The sequence below is a fragment of the Phyllosticta capitalensis genome (assembly GCF_038381095.1).
Source record: "Phyllosticta capitalensis strain CBS 128856 chromosome Unknown BKA78scaffold_6, whole genome shotgun sequence".
Lineage (NCBI taxonomy): Eukaryota > Fungi > Ascomycota > Dothideomycetes > Botryosphaeriales > Phyllostictaceae > Phyllosticta > Phyllosticta capitalensis.
In genome coordinates this window covers 2,391,699-2,407,120 of record NW_027117444.1, presented here as the reverse complement: position 1 = coordinate 2,407,120, position 15,422 = coordinate 2,391,699, and the positions used below count along the sequence as shown (strand labels likewise).

Sequence of the window (15,422 nt, the reverse complement as noted above, 5' to 3'; positions counted from 1 at the left end):
GACGGGAGGACCGTGCAGTGCAACACCAGGCGTCAGTGCCACGATTCCAGCACCCATTTTTCTTATCGGCTTTGGCCAATCAGTTCCAATCATCCTCTCGAATGCGTGAAGATCAGAGTCGGCCCCTGCGGGAAGTATTTCACAAAACGGCGTCGCGGTCCATTTTTCTGCCTGCAGCTCGACTACCACGAAGTCAAGACCCGTCCGAGGATGCCACACTATGGTAAGTCTTCTTACAAAATTTCTTCAGATAGCTGATGATTCTAGATGGCGATCGAAATGCGTTCCTCGCTCCTGGCGGATCTCACAGGGACCCAGCAGAAACCTGTTGGCGACCGAATATGCTGCGAAAGTCCAGGGCTATCCCTCTAGCTGTATACTGCTGGCTCTTTGCAGCATCTCTAGAGATAATGCATCGTGTTTTCAGAAGTAACGATGGCATTGCGGTCGATGATCAACACATCAACGCAATAAGAGCCGCAAAATACTTGCCAATTTTTGGCGTCGTCCTTCTTTCATTTCTCTGGAAACCAGTGGTCACAGGCCTGAAGCAGATCAGCCCTTGGTCTTCAATGAGCGATAGGTGGACCAGCGCTTCTCGATCAGTCATCCTCGACTACATTACCAACACGGATATGCTTGTTTTGTTTGACGCCGGCCGCTCTCGAAATTTTAGGCTAGTTGTCGCCATGGCAGTTGGCTTTTTATGCGGTGCACTTTCTCCGCTTGCGAACTCTCTCACATACGTGGATTCGTCCGCAACTCGGATAGAGCCACTTCTTCTGACGAAAAATTCAACATTCGACGTTGACGGCACATTGATGCTTCCCAACGGGTCTGTCGCTATTTCTTCGAGCCACACCGCATCCACGCCGTACGCTGCGGTAGCTCTGTCTCGCCTCCCAGGTGGATACTCTTCACCATGGACAAAAGAATCATACGCATTTGAATCGTTTCAGCCTGATTCAGATGGTGCAAATTCTTACGGACTTATAACAGCGGATATCCAGGCCCTGTCGACGAATTTCAATTGCTCACGACTAAATTTTGATCCCGTCAGCAATGGAACAGGATACGATATTACAGCATCTCTGAGCGACGGTACGACATTTGGCTGTCCGAATATTGTCCCTTGGACCTTTAATATCCGTCTGGAAAAAAACTACATTCCAACCAATTACACCACGGCCTGGCTGAATGTTTCTTCTTGCGATCATTCTGATGCGACATTCTTAACAGCCATTGTAGTCATCCTTGATTATCAGAACAAAACGGAAAGCGTCTTTCACACCTTCGGTATCAGTGCTATCGCGGGTCTTGTTTGTTCCGTTGGCTTTTCCACGCAAATGGCTCAGACTACGGTGAATGCATCCACTGGGGAAATTGCAGGCTACAGCCTTCTTTCTGACGAACCTTCGGATGTCGATTTCAACCTCGACCCGGTAGGATCATGGTACTACTTAACCGAATTCGCTCTTTCCGGCTCAGCCGAAGACCAAAAACTTCTGAACATTTCAAGAGTTATTTATGGAGCTTTTCTCACGACGACGCTAGAAGTGATGGATACTTTTTTCGGTATAATTACAGGAGGGGATTCCGCCTCTCTGCACACATATATCGATGACCAGGAGAGGTTCCAATCAGATGTCGAGTGCTTGGCCAACTCCATTCTCACTCAAGTCATTCACTTCAACGCGCGGAAAAACACATCAATACCAATGTCTGGCAAGATGCGGTCGACTGGAGTTCGGCTTTTCATTCACCGCGGTATTCTTCGAGTGCTTCAATTATCTTTGGTCTACATTGGTTGTATGGCAATCCTGATTGCAATACTGAGACTAAACTGTTCACTCTTACAAGATCCTGGACACATCGCTACTGCAGCATTAGCATTGTCAAGCTCCCCGTCTTCCATTCAAAAGGTTTTCGCTCGGGAGGAACTTTCATCTACCCAAATTATGCAACGAAACATGAAGTCGCTGGACTGGAAATCGACTCGAAGAGATGCGGACATCATTCAACTTCATTGTCGGAAATCCAGCATTGCAAAAAGATGCGCAGAAGATGGCGCTACTGAATCTTCGGAGTTTTCTGGTTGGTCACCTTTCATCCTTAGATTTGGCACGAAAGCATGTGTAGGCATTCTCATTGCCGGCACTATGTCGACTCTTGCAACGCTCCTCATATGGTCTCATATGAACGATGGGCTGGCCCCAGACAGCCCTTTCACCCAAAACGCCTTTCACCTGGTGTCGACTACCGTATTCGTCATTATCAGCTATGCATGTTCAGGAATTGACGATGCCGTCCAAGAAGTAGCTCCTTACCGGTACCTGTCGGATTCTTCTAAAGACAGATCGCATTCGACTAGATTCCGGCGCATTTGGAACTCACATCGCTCTCCGCTCATCGGAAACGGATTTTCGCAATTATCTACGGCAACTGCAGTCCTTCTAATGCCGGCACTGAAAATCATAGCCGCTGGACTCTACACCGTTAACCTCAGCACGGAAAAGATACCGATCCAACCCTTCATGGATACCTCCCTCATCACTCATTTTGACTACGTCAGAACGTATCTCGAAAACCAACTCAACGATGAAGTTAGTATTAGTGCCGCCCGACTTGTCGAGTGGTCACAATTTCCACAGTTCAGCAACATATCAAGGCCCGGGACACTCCAAAATCTCCTCTTCAGCAATCTGACCGACATAGGTCTGGGATCTGGAATGGCGAATCTGACCGAAAGCAGAGTGGCACTAAGAGCTCCTGCAATTTCAATTGATGTTGCGTACCAGAAACTACAGGACCAATTCATCGTCCAAGACAAAAACGCATCAGGGTGTTGGTCTATCATGAGTGCTCATTGCAATTATGATAATATTACTTTCGTTGTTGGGCCGTCAGCTCAATGCTCTGAAAACCACCCCTATTTTGTGGGAATGTGGATGCCTATCTGGGAAGTGCATGAAATTGATTATGAAAGCAATTATGGAAAATTTCGAACTTGTTTGGTCAACAACTCCAATTGGGCAAGTCCAATTCGCAACATAACACCCATCGATGTTGGTGAGAGTCTTCCAGCGGAACCTTTTAACGTCTCCACCCCAAAACCAATGATCATCACCGGAACGGTTAATTTGACACGGGTATTTGTGAATGTCACTTATGCACATGCCCACGGAGACACCTGGACACCCATCAGCTTCGACCAGTCATCAATTGAGGTGGAGGAGCAGTATTGGAGAAGCCGCGCGCTTCCTAGCACAAGATTCGGTTACGTTAAAGGTGACGGCACCGTGTATGGTGATACTCTCTGGCCAGGTGGAGATGATCCTGAGGATGCGATGCAATGGCTGGCCTCCTACGCAGAATACAATCTGCAGAACCCCACAGACATATTGGATGAGGACGTGTGGATTGAGGCCGTGAAGAGCTTGATTGTAGCCTACAACGTCGAGCTTTTGACGGCATATCGACCCTTCGCACTTGAAAACGCCACAAGTCAAGGAATCAAACCGGAGCGAATGAACGCCACTCTCTACTCAAACGAAGCTCGAATCTTCCAGGATCAGACGACGACCATTATCCTAGAAGTATTCCTCGGAACTATACTCTGCTGCTACATCTGGATCTTCTGTCGCTTCCCCAGCCATTCGGTCCTGCCGAAGCCTCCTGGATCAATCGCCGCTCGGCTGTCGCTCCTCGCACACAGTGATCTGGTTAGGCGCCTGAAAGACGACGGGACAACCCGGCTCACCGATGACGAGATTTGGAATAAGGCGGCCCTGGGCTGGTGGAAGAGGACCGAGCCGAAAGGCTCAGAGGGCAACACGAGTGAGGACTCTGACGGTGATGGCGAGTCACGACTGCCGCCGCTGCGCTGGGGAATCGACATTGGCGAGCCCGTCTCGCGTCGAGCCTGGAATGACCCACCAGAGTCCTACAACAATGCGCAAAGCCAAAGCGAAGAGTATCAAAACGGAGATGCATTACCTCTGTTGGAAGAACAGGCGGACATTGAACTCCAGAGCATTACAAAGCCCGACCAAGCACATGGAGAACAGCTCGATCAGCAACAGCAACAACGCAAGCAAGAGCAAGAGCGACAAGGAATCTCAAGCTACGACGAGCATGAAACCGGAAGCGGCGGCCAATTCGACCCACCAGATGTCGAATCTCAGTCTGATCAAAGCAACAAGCATGCGCAGCAACGCGACCAACCAGGACTTGGATTCAACGACCAAGGGAACTTTGAGGACTGGCTCGAGACGCAGTCCCCCAACCCATCACTCGCCGACAGATCCAACGACGCCGCCTCCGCGGACCAGAGATCCGAAGACTCAGGGGTCGAAGACGCACGAACCACGACGCAGCAGCCCCGAGATGACGGCGCTTCGTCACCGCTGCTTGGGCGAAAGACGCAGTAGACCCGCCTATCCGCTACAGTGACAGGTCTGTCCTTTACGACTCACCAGACACGCGAAGCACGCAAAGGGGTCATCGCTCCCGGCCCCAGAGTCCACGAAGCCGCCTTCGAAGATCATTGCGTCAATGACAGTATCTCACAGTATCTCGCAACCCCTGCCGAGATCGAAGTCGCGGTAGCTTCTTGTGCCGTGTCTGGTGTAGAGAGGGACGCAGCAAAACGTCTTGCAACACTGCGCAGTGCTCAGAAAACCTCTGATGTGCTGTATTACAGACATGAATATGAACTTTTTCAAGAGTCCCGAGTCGTCACGTTCTCAACTACATATCTAAGGACCCGCACATTTCTTGAAGGCTGGCGCATTGCACCCTGACAAGAGCTTGATCTAACGTTGTACACTCCTCCCGCCTTCCGTCAGCGTCCCAATTCACTCCAATCGCCACATTGACTGGTCGAAAGTTCCTTGATGCCACAAGATCCTAGGCAGAAAGCTGGCGATCTCGCCTGGCCGATCGAGCCACAGAATCTATGTTCTGGGCCTTTGCTCACAATGTCGTGCTACGCTTAGGGCTATCCAATTGCAAGGCTGAGGCGGCCTCAGTGCGGAAGGTAGCAGAAGTGGCTGCACTCATGGGGTATCAGGGCAGCACCGCCTGGGGTTGTGTTCCCCGCCAATCTATCTTAAGAACACAGCCTGATCCATCGCCGCAGCCATTTCACTGCTGTGCGCTATAAGATACCGCTTCAGCTCATAAAGGAGTTCATTCTTCATGTTCACCTTTCGTCCTTTGTTTGTGCTTCTCATTCTGCGGGTTCTCGACACATCGCAATTCCGGATCATGGTGAGCACTGAAGCCAGATTTGGCATACACACAACTGACATCCTGGAGACGAAACTCAGAACGATTCCTCCGTCGGCAGCGGCGACCCTGTCTTAGCGAGTCGAGCACCATGGATACCACCGACGCTTCGAAAATCAAGAGCCATCCCGTTGGCTTTGTATTGCTTGCTATTTGCAGCCTCCTTGCAAGCTATGGCTTTAGTATTTGACAAGAACGGGGGGGTCGCAATGGCAACCAATGGAAGCCAGAAATACTCAGTTTGGGCTGCAAAATACTTGCCCATTGTCGGAGTGGTTCTGCTTTCAGCTTTCTGGAAGTCAGTAATGTGCGAGTTAAAGGAGATAACCCCATGGGCCTCTATAAGCAACAAATGGAACAGCGCCTCTCAATCTGTTCTTTTGGACTACATTACGGGCAAGGACATCACTTCGGTTCTCCAGGCAGCTCGTTTTCGCCATTTCGCACTTCTTCTTTCTTTGCTCGCCGGCTTTCTATGTGGAGCAGCGTCGCCACTTGCCAACTCGCTGACATACGTGAATCCTCATGCCGTCCATGAGGAGTCTGCAGCCTTCCTGCTCAATACAACTTTCAATTACAACGGCACGCTGATGAAGCCAGACGGATCTATGTTCGGAGTGGATCACATCTCATCATTGCCATATGCAGGTGTGGCTTCTTCTAGACTTGCAGGCGGGCGCTATCCAAATTGGACAAAAGATTCTTTTGCATTCGAGTCTTTTGCAGAAGGTTCGCCAGCTGCAGCCGGTGAAGGACGCGCAGTCGCAGAGGTCCAGGCTTTCTCTTCTCACTTCGACTGCCACGCTCTGAACTACTCGGTAGTGAGCGAGGATTTCTTCCACCGTTTTTCCGCGTCTCCAATCAATGGATCCGGACTCAACTGTTCCAAGCCTATCTTACAAAACTTTACATTCGGAATAGAATCAAATGTCGACGATGACACATCCCCCAAAGTGGCAGATCATTTGACAAGGGCTTGGCTGAACCTTTCTTCGTGTTCGCCTTCTGGAAGCGACTACGTCACAGCATCCATTGCTTTTTTGGACCATCTTGGTGGCGTGGCGATAGACGGAAATCTTTCGTATCTTCCGTACCGCACAACAGCTATCACTGGAGTAATTTGTTCTATCGATTTCTATCAACAAAATGCCGAGATCACCGTAAATCGGTCGACTGGCGAAGTCATTGACTACAACGTTCCCACCCCGACTGAAGAAGACCAAATTGACCCAGGTCTCAGCATGGCTGCTCTGTGGCTATATCTCAACAATCTTCAGGAACTCTACACCACAGGCGGGGTTTCCACATCAAATGTATGGAGTTCGGCCAGTTACACTTCGTCCTTCAGCCAAATGGATGCCTTCTTCGGTATGCTCTCTGGAGGAGACTATAAACACTTAGAAAGGTATCTTGATAATGGAACATCCCTCCGGACAGACATTGGCCGCTTGAGCGAAGCTATTTTAGCTCAAGTGGTCAGTATAAGAGCCCGAAAAGACGCAGTAAAACCAGTCACGGGAAAGGTTAAAACTCAAGGACCGAGGCTCCTTGTACACAGCCAGATTCTTGTGGCACTGCAAGTAATCTTGCTTCTGATCGGATTGGTCACGCTTCTTATATCGACTCTCCTCAGACCTAAAAGTGATTTTTCTGAGGATCCCGGACAGCTTGCAGCAGGAGCTGTCCTACTAGCTCATCCTACGCGCCGTTTAGAGAATATCTGCGCTCACGGGGCCGCAGCTTCTCCCAAAGACTCTCACAAATCACTCGACTATTCTGATTGGAAGTTGAATTCAACCCCTGACGGGATGCTCGAGCTTCAATGCAGGACATCCGGCATAAATACGACTGATGCGAAGGACTTGGCTGGAAAGCCTCTCCGCGACGAAGGATGGCGACCGCTCCCGCTGCACCTTGTATTCAAATCAGTTTCATCTTGCGCCCTCCTCTCTCTCATCGTCACTCTTGCTATCCTTCTCTCTATCTCGCGTACGAATGAAGGACTTGCTCACGAGGGAGAGTTTACGCAAATCGCCTTCCACTTCGTATCTACAACCATCATTGCGGTCCTTGGCTACGTCTGTTCTGGCATAGATGCCGCAGTGCAACAAGTCTCCCTTTATGAGGGTCTTTGGAGCAAGCACAGAAAACGCATGCAGCTTGTGGATCATGTGTCCCAATCCAAGATAAACCAATTCCAGATAAGACGACACCACGAGCTCTCCCAGATAGCCTCGAAGACGGCAGTCTTGCTCTTTCCAATCCTAAAGATCATAGCTGCAGGTCTTTACGGGGTCCATTCCAGCGAGGTGGTGGACCAATCTTCATTCTCGGTAGATGCATCACTTACCACTCACGCCATACCTGCCTTCCTTGATCTTGAGAGTCAGGACAATTATCGTTTTATCTCTGATCAGGCTTTTCAGTACACCCAGTGGACACAGGGCCAGGCCTTTGACATCGTCGCCAAATCTGGCAATGTTGGACATCTAGTTCTCAGCGACTTGTCCGACGTGGGCAGCTCAGGTGCACCGAGAAATAAGACTGGCAGTACGGTGACTATCCGAGTTCCTGCAATTTCCATTGATGTCGCTTATAAGAAGTTGGACGAACCTTTGCTATTTGTAGTTTCCTGGAGTCCGAGCGATCCATGTTGGCTACTAACCAACGAAACCTTCTGCGATATCTCCATTCAAACCGGACTTTTCGCCAACTGCTCCAAAAACCAAGCCAAATATGCTGGAAATTTCATGCCAGATAATGATACTTTCAATTTCTGCCTGGCTGATATCTCCAACTTCGTTGGCCCTGTGAGCAACGCAACGCCAATCATGTACAACGAGCCCATCAAACCTGAGGTCTTCAACATATCGTACCCGCAATTTTTCTTGTTCTCTGGATCGGTAAAAGTGACCAGAGTACACGTTGACACCGTTTATGCGTACAACAAGGACCATTCCTGGACGCCGATTGGTTACAACACTTCGACCATTGAAACTGACGGCCAAAGTGTCTCGATTAGGGAATATACAAATGGTCTTTGGTCTGATTACCTTTACAGCAACAACCTCTGGCCAAACGCATCCAATCCCTTTCAAGCTCTTAAGGTTGGGAGGGACCCTGGTGTCTTCCGGTTGATGTCCATCTACGCGGAATACCAACTGCACAATCTTTCTGCACTTATGGATCAAGAAAAATTGGGCGAAGTCCTTAAAACCGCCTTAGTAGCCTACTATACCGAGCTCTTGGCCGAGTACCGACCATTCGCGCTGAGAAATGCCACCGCTGAAGGTATCAATCCGCAGATAGTGGGCGGGATATTGCGCTACTACCAGACACGGATCATCCAGGACAAATCAACCACCATAATCCTGGAAGCCCTCCTTGCGACGATTTTCTGCTGCTACTTGTGGGTCTTTCTTCGCTTCCCAAACCACTCGATTCTGCCCGAATCGCCTGGATCAATTGCAGCACGATTATCATTGCTCGCACATAGCAACCTGGTTCAACAGATTAGAGAAAAGAAGATCACACGGATCACAGACCAGGAGATATGGGACAAGGCTTCCCTGGGGTGGTGGAAGCGGGCCGAGGAAACAGACCAAGAAATCGTTGCGGATGGTGCAGACAACTTTCACGAGCAGCCACTGCCCCGCTACCGCTGGGGAATCGACATTGGCGAGCCCGTCTCCCGTCGAGGCTGGAACGAAGATATCTCGAGTCTGGAAGAGGACTTCGGGCACGGTGCCGCGCAAGACGGCGGCGGCGGAGCGTCGCTGGCCGCTGCTGCCGGCGTGTCGTCTGCCGTGGACGCACAACCGGACGCCATCGAGCTCCAGAACCTCCGCAACCGAAGGGACGAAGCACACGGAGAGCAGAGCAGCCTGCACCAAGAAAACGCCCAAGACAGCTCGGGACGCGAAGCAAGTGCGTTTGGACTTAACCTTGGATCCGGTGCTCAAGTCAAGCTGGACGACTCGCTGAACACGCAAACGCCGGACTCGGAAATCCTCGAGCCAGGATTCGCCATCTCCAGGTCTGAAGATCCTGCGGATGACGGTGCCTCGCAACCACTGCTTCGACCGGAGTCGCGGTAGCAGTGTGGTCCGTTGCACAATATCTTGCAACGCGGGACTCAAGCGACCTCGGATACGCCATGTGTGCTGCACATCACGACGTTTGTGGTGGAAGACAAATGAAGCACGGCTTCGGCGATGGGGAACCAGTGATGAGTTTCGAATCAACGCCGGTTGGATCGACAGTGATTCAGACACGGCCATAAGTACATGCTCAAACAAGCTCTTCTTCCCTCCATGTTGTTCCCTTGGACCCCAAAGAATCATTGCTATTGTCAATGTCGTTATTGTCTCGCCCAAAATACACTTCTATTTCACTCTCCCGAAAACCAATTTTAAACCTCCACCTGTGCCAACCCCCCTGGTATTAAAAGTCGGACTTCTACCTCCAATCCCATTCTGCCTTGCAGTCACGGCTCACGGCTATCTGTGGCCTCCAGATATTTCAAGGAGAGAAAGATGGTGTATGCAAGAAGGTCTTAACGTCTCGTTATCTGCGCTTCGCCGATTCCCTATTACTGTAGCTACTGTAGTGTCTCGCCTTCTTACATCATTACGATGCTGCCCCATGTGTGTAAGGATTCTTGTTTCTTGATCTATATCTTATAGTAATTAGAGTCATCTACACCCACTTAATCGACTAAGTCTGCTTCCGCCATTCTTGTTTCATCAGATTAAGAGCACTTGATGGAGTTATGGCTCGCGTCCCTAGATGCAAACGAGGCCGCATCCGCAGACCAAAGATCCGAATACTCGGCGACCGGCAACGAGCATTCGGAAGCGCAGTCCGTGAATGACGACGGTATTTCGCAGCCACCGCTGTTGAGAGCGGAGTCGCGCCAGTAGCTTCAAGAGAGGGAGAATGATGGAACACAGAGAGTAAGGGGAGGAGAGAAAGAGTTGGAAGAATCGGAATTGTGCGAGCAAGAAGAAAGGAATAAATATCTTTTGCGTTATCAGCACTAGCGCAGCATGAGCACCAACTAGTCTAGCACTGTGACTATGTAGTAGAGGGGCAAGCGCTCGCTGTACACAGTCTCGTAGTCTTATACTCCCATACATTCACTGCTCGAGTCTGTCCCTCGTCCTACTACTGCTACCACAACACTTGCTACGGATATTCTGTGACCGGTCAATCAACCAACCGACCACCAGCCTTATCAAAGATTGAGCCTGCCCGGTGGCCAAAGAAGAAGAACGATAAGAAGAGGACACAACTTGGACACGAACAACTACCATCGCGCTTCAATTCGCACCCAACTAACTCACTCATAAAAGGATGGGTAGGTACAAGACAATCAGGGCGCCCTCACGCGGGGCCCTGCCTACTCGATACAGCTACTGCTACTTCCCCGCATAGGAGGGGAGGCTAACAACCATGTGGTCGGCCTGCCCTATCCAAACAACCAACCGACCGCACGCGGCTCGGGTCGGCGTGCAGCAAAACAGCGAAACAACGTCAATCGATCAAGAAGCAGTCCAATCCAAACCAGTCCGACAGTCCAAAAGCACCCACCAAACCAAGCAACCAAGCATACATCTTCATCAAGAAATCAAAAGAGAGAACAAAGACAACCAAGCGCTGCGTGCGTACGTCATGACAAGGAGGACATTCAAGTAGAGAAAAAAAAGAAAAAGGGGGGCGCCGGCAGCAGGAGAGTAGAAGGCGAGCATGGGTGGATGCTCCTTCCGCCGGGATGATGAGAAGAGTAGAAAAGAGTACAAAGAGAAAGCAAAGAAAAGAGAAAAGTTACAAACGAAATCTATCTCATGCAAAATTGGGCACGCTCCCCAGGCCAACCGACGACGGACCAAGAAGGACAAGAGAGCGGCGGGCTCTTGCAATCGCTCGCTCGCTCGCTCCGCGCCAATTGTGTCTTGCACAATCCAAGATGTCCAATTACACGCCGCGGAACTGATGAATCTGTTAGCAAGGGATTGAAGGGATCATATGACGGAAGACTCACCATCCTGACAATCAAGAACCACACGGCGCCGAGGAAGCGGAAGGCGCTGAGACCAGCCACGCTCCACAGGACGACGCTCATGTAAATCTTGGCGCGCTCCGTCTTTTCCTTTTCGCTGCTCGACTGCGACGACGATGATGATGACGAACTACTCGAAGAGCTGCTGCTGCTCGAATCTTGACGCTTCTGGTTGCCACTGCTGCTGCCGCTCGACGACGACGTGCTGTCGCCGGTGCTCAACGTCGCATCGGTGCCGGCCGTGACGAGCACGACGGCGCAGAGGGCCAGGTTGCAAAACATCCAGACGAGCACGACGACGGAGCGGAAGCCCTTGTAGTAGTCCTCCTGCTTCTCCTGTGGCGAGGGCGTCTTCTTGGGCTCGACGTACTTGGTCGCAAACACGCGGAGCTCCTGCTCGTACTGCGAGTTGAGGTCGTGGTCGTCCGTGGGCGCCGCCACGTCAACCTTGCCGCCCGGCTTGGTCGTCACCGACGGCAGCTTTTCCGGCTTGTCGTCGCCCTTGGTTCCCCACGTAATGTCGTGCGTGTTGCAAAAGGCGTAGACGTTGAGGATGTTGATGTACGTCGGCGTCATGAGCAGGTATTGGAAAAAGGACGTGAACATGTGCCAGGGATCCAGGAAGATGAAGGACGCCACAAAGTACAGCACGTACGTCGAAGCCATGGATACGATGAGCGTGAAGAAGACCGTGTTGGTGAAGAGCTTGGAGACTGAGAAGCCTTCCTTGACCTGCTTCTGGACGGACTTGACCGTGATGAAGATCGTGGCAAACATGAGATATGTCATGATTAGAGCCCAAAAGTAAACCATGGTCATGTACAGCTTGTTCGAACCTTGCGGGCGATTACCAAGGGCGAGGACGAAGCAGGTAATGACGATTGCAATGTACGCCCATTCAAAGACTGTGGCCAGAATGTTGCCCACCGTGCCGAGGAGCTCCTTTTGGCCGAGAGACTGAGTGAGGATGCGGAAAACCAGGAAGAAGTTGCCGAGAGCAAACCAAGCGAAGATCATGTTGATTGACTGGTACGCAAATTCGACCAAGAACATCATCTTGCGGATAAAGGAGTGGTCACTCCTGAAAATCTGCAGTCCGTGGACAATCGCGTAGACGGCCGCAAAGAAGGAACCGTTCAGCCAGCGACGGCGTTGCATGATAAAGTCGGCCATTTCGACAGGGACATCGGTTTCGCCATTGGCAGACTTGACGTACTGCAGAATCCAGTGGCAGTTGCGCTTCGAGACTAGCTCGAAACAGAGGATACGATCTTCGGCAAGGTACATGTTGGCCGTAAAGATGCCGGCATTGGCGCCGTGCATCTTTTCGCCCGCAAAGTACTTTTCCAGTGGACCGCTGCCCGTCTTGTCGTTTTGCAACGCGACGTAGCGGTAGGCGGAGAAGGCACCAGGCAAAACGGAAATGAAACCAAACGCCGACTCGAGCGGCTTGTCCAGGATGTTGCTCATCTTGTACTCAAAGTTTTGAGTGGCAACCAGAGGGTTCAGCAGCTTCTTGCCGTGGGCCAGCATAGCCTTGATTTCACCACAAGCGCCGGCGCACATGGGCTCCAGGTCAAAGGCCTTCCAGAGCTGGTAAATCGAGTCTTTGCCGGGCTTGGTTCCGGCGTCGAGCAGAACACAAATGTTGGGGTCCAAGACGCTGCCAAACGCCTGGAAGAACCATCTGTGCGAGTTGATTTTCTTTTGATTCTTTTCCTTGAGGCAGAAGATCATCTGGATAGGGGTGTTGCCCTTTTTGACGTTGACGACTCCCTTTTTGATTTCCAGAGACATTTGCGTCGTGTACTGCTCGAGTTAGCCTTGTCCCGAAAAGGCTTCAAACTGCCTACCTCGTAAATGTGGGCCGTCACATCCTTGCCGTTGACGGTCTGCTTTCCAATTCCGTCCTGGTAGATACCCATACCAGCCAAGACGGCTCTCGTCCTGGGGTTGATCTTGGCACGACCGTCGGCCACCACACACACGACAATTTTCTTCCACGCATCCTTGCCCCAGGTCTTGCTGTTTGTCCGAGAGTTCATGAATTCGATATTCTTGATTACACCAATCATGGTGCGCGCAAACAGCTCATCCTCCTCGTTGTACATTGTAATGACGATGAAGAGTTCGGTGTGACGGGGCTTCGCAAAGAGGCGCTGGCGCAGGGTGAAGCGCTCCTGGTAAAAATCGGAGGGATCGCATGTCGCAGCCGAGTATCTCATGTGGGTAAACTCGTCGCGCTCGGGTGGCTGGGCGTGTGGGACTTGGTTGAGGAGACGCGGTGGAATGGGACAGTCGAGAACGAGGTTGCCATTGAAGAGCTGCACCTCCTTGACCGTCTTCCACCTGCGAATTGGTGCAGGACTCGGCGTAGGCTTGGGCGCATCAAAGTAGCCGCCGGCGCTCTCGACGCTGGGGCTCAAGGCGCTGTTTGGGTTGGAGCCGTACGAATGCTGCGGCTGAAGCATGGGCCGACTATCTGCCTCGTCCTGGTAGTACTGGGCGTCATCGCCGCCCATGGTAGGATTATAGGCCGTATTTCCATACGCGTCATGATGCGCCGCGGGGTTGATTGCGTAGTCGTGGACGCCGTAAGCCGTGGGCGAGTAGCGGTGGTCGGCCTCGTACTGCTCGTTGTGGCCATAGCTGCCTTGGATATTTTCGACCGAGTACTGGATAAGTTAGAAATGGTCGAGGTTGCCATTGCGCTCAACTCACGGTGGGCTGGCCTTGGAGGCGGTCGCCTGGGGTTCCGGGGCCAGGACCTGGGCCCATGGGAATTTCGAGCGGTGTGGTATACGGATTGTCCTGCATTTGGTAGGTCTGCAGAGGATGGCCAGGCGACGGGGTGCGATGGGCTCCAGGGCCTCTTCTGTGAGGGTCCATGTTGTCGTAGCCGTACTCTTCTTCGTCGTCCTGGCGGTTCGCTGCGGGGCCTTGAGGTTTTGATGTCAGTGATGCAAGCGCGCGGGGGTTGTGACCAAGTTTCTGGTTGCGCGTGTGGAGCGGGTTGTTGATGGACTAGTCGAGGCACGCTATTGGAAAAAAGAGCGTTATGCAACGGCGGAGGGAGCTCGTTGTTAGACGTACCTAGACGGTTGTACATGACGGGCGAATGAGCAGCTCAGGCGGAGATGAGCAAGGAGGCAGAGGCCGGGTAGGGGTCGGCGAGTGTTGGCACGACCTCACAGATTGAGTTTGGGCGGTGGGATCGACTGGAATAGTTTCAGATTGGTTGCGTCGTGGCCGGCGTGGCTAGGTGGCAGCGAGGGAGGAATGTTGTTTTGACGATGACGGGTGGACGAGATGCAGAAGCAAGAAAAAAAGGTTGTGGTTCTCGACGAAGCATAAAAGCAAAGCGACAGATGCAGGTCAAGCCGTCGTAGCAACGAGCGAGGGCAAGAAAAGAGGCTGCAGTGGGCGCGACGATCTGAAACTAGGCTGGATGGATCCCGTGGCCATTCACTGCCACTGCCCGACAACTGTGCCTCTCCCTGCCCTGCACTCCACATCATGTCCTGGCAACACAAATGATGTAATCAGGAACATGTCAACCAGCATTCCTCCACCACTTTTCGGGTACCTGTTTGATGCATTTTTAACGAATGCTTCTTCATCGTTTCCTCAGCCCAGCGCCGCACCTGGTCAGCTCGCGCCCACGTACCGCCGGCTGCTCCATGATTCTCAGGGTCCGCCGTCTCCAGATTTCGGCACAGCCTCATCCACCTGTGGCGTTTTCTCGATAACTACCTGCTTTTTCGCACATCGCAACGGCGACGCCGTGCCGATTTTTCCATTTCACTCAAATACTCGTCGACCACCAAGCGCAGCAGCAGGCATTGAAATTTCCGTGCGCCGGGCCGAAAGCAATGCCCATCACGGCCCCAAAGCAGTGCAGCTGGGGGCAGTGATTTCCACATGTCAGGCTGCTCCCACGCGGCTCCTCCCTTGGTAGCAAAACGCTTATCCTCCCTCTGCGTCCTAAAAATACGGCCTATACTAGACTCTTCAGCTTTCAACACCAACGTCTCTCCACTGCACGCTAGCGAGCCTTGTATTGTGCTTGTTT

General features: G+C 51.8%; 4 protein-coding genes across 4 annotated transcripts; 2 read left to right on the top strand and 2 right to left on the bottom strand.

Moving 5' to 3' along the window:
* Nucleotides 1-220: 220 nt before the first annotated feature.
* On the top strand, nucleotides 221-4,430 carry BKA78DRAFT_296805 (uncharacterized protein; the record flags this gene model as incomplete). The annotated part of the gene is made up of 3 exons (XM_066886667.1): nucleotides 221-223; nucleotides 251-374; nucleotides 397-4,430. The coding sequence occupies 3 exons, from the start codon at nucleotides 221-223 to the stop codon at nucleotides 4,428-4,430; spliced, it is 4,161 nt and encodes a 1,386-aa protein (XP_066743846.1).
* Nucleotides 4,431-5,462: 1,032 nt separating this feature from the next.
* Nucleotides 5,463-9,696, top strand: BKA78DRAFT_372122 (uncharacterized protein; the record flags this gene model as incomplete). The annotated part of the gene is made up of 1 exon (XM_066892723.1): nucleotides 5,463-9,696. One exon carries the CDS (start codon nucleotides 5,463-5,465, stop codon nucleotides 9,384-9,386), a length of 3,924 nt encoding a protein of 1,307 aa, XP_066743845.1. The 3' UTR covers nucleotides 9,387-9,696.
* A 1,361-nt stretch (nucleotides 9,697-11,057) lies between these two features.
* BKA78DRAFT_157750 (chitin synthase I) lies at nucleotides 11,058-14,388 on the bottom strand. The gene is made up of 3 exons (XM_066883051.1): nucleotides 14,072-14,388; nucleotides 13,204-14,025; nucleotides 11,058-13,159 (listed from the first exon to the last, which is right to left on the bottom strand). Exons 1-3 carry the CDS (start codon nucleotides 14,237-14,239, stop codon nucleotides 11,129-11,131), a joined length of 3,021 nt encoding a protein of 1,006 aa, XP_066743844.1. The 5' UTR covers nucleotides 14,240-14,388; the 3' UTR covers nucleotides 11,058-11,128.
* A 464-nt stretch (nucleotides 14,389-14,852) lies between these two features.
* Nucleotides 14,853-15,171, bottom strand: BKA78DRAFT_317755 (uncharacterized protein). Its single transcript, XM_066888735.1, has one exon. The coding sequence runs from the start codon at nucleotides 15,073-15,075 to the stop codon at nucleotides 14,893-14,895; it is 183 nt and encodes a 60-aa protein (XP_066743843.1). The 5' UTR covers nucleotides 15,076-15,171; the 3' UTR covers nucleotides 14,853-14,892.
* Nucleotides 15,172-15,422: the final 251 nt, after the last annotated feature.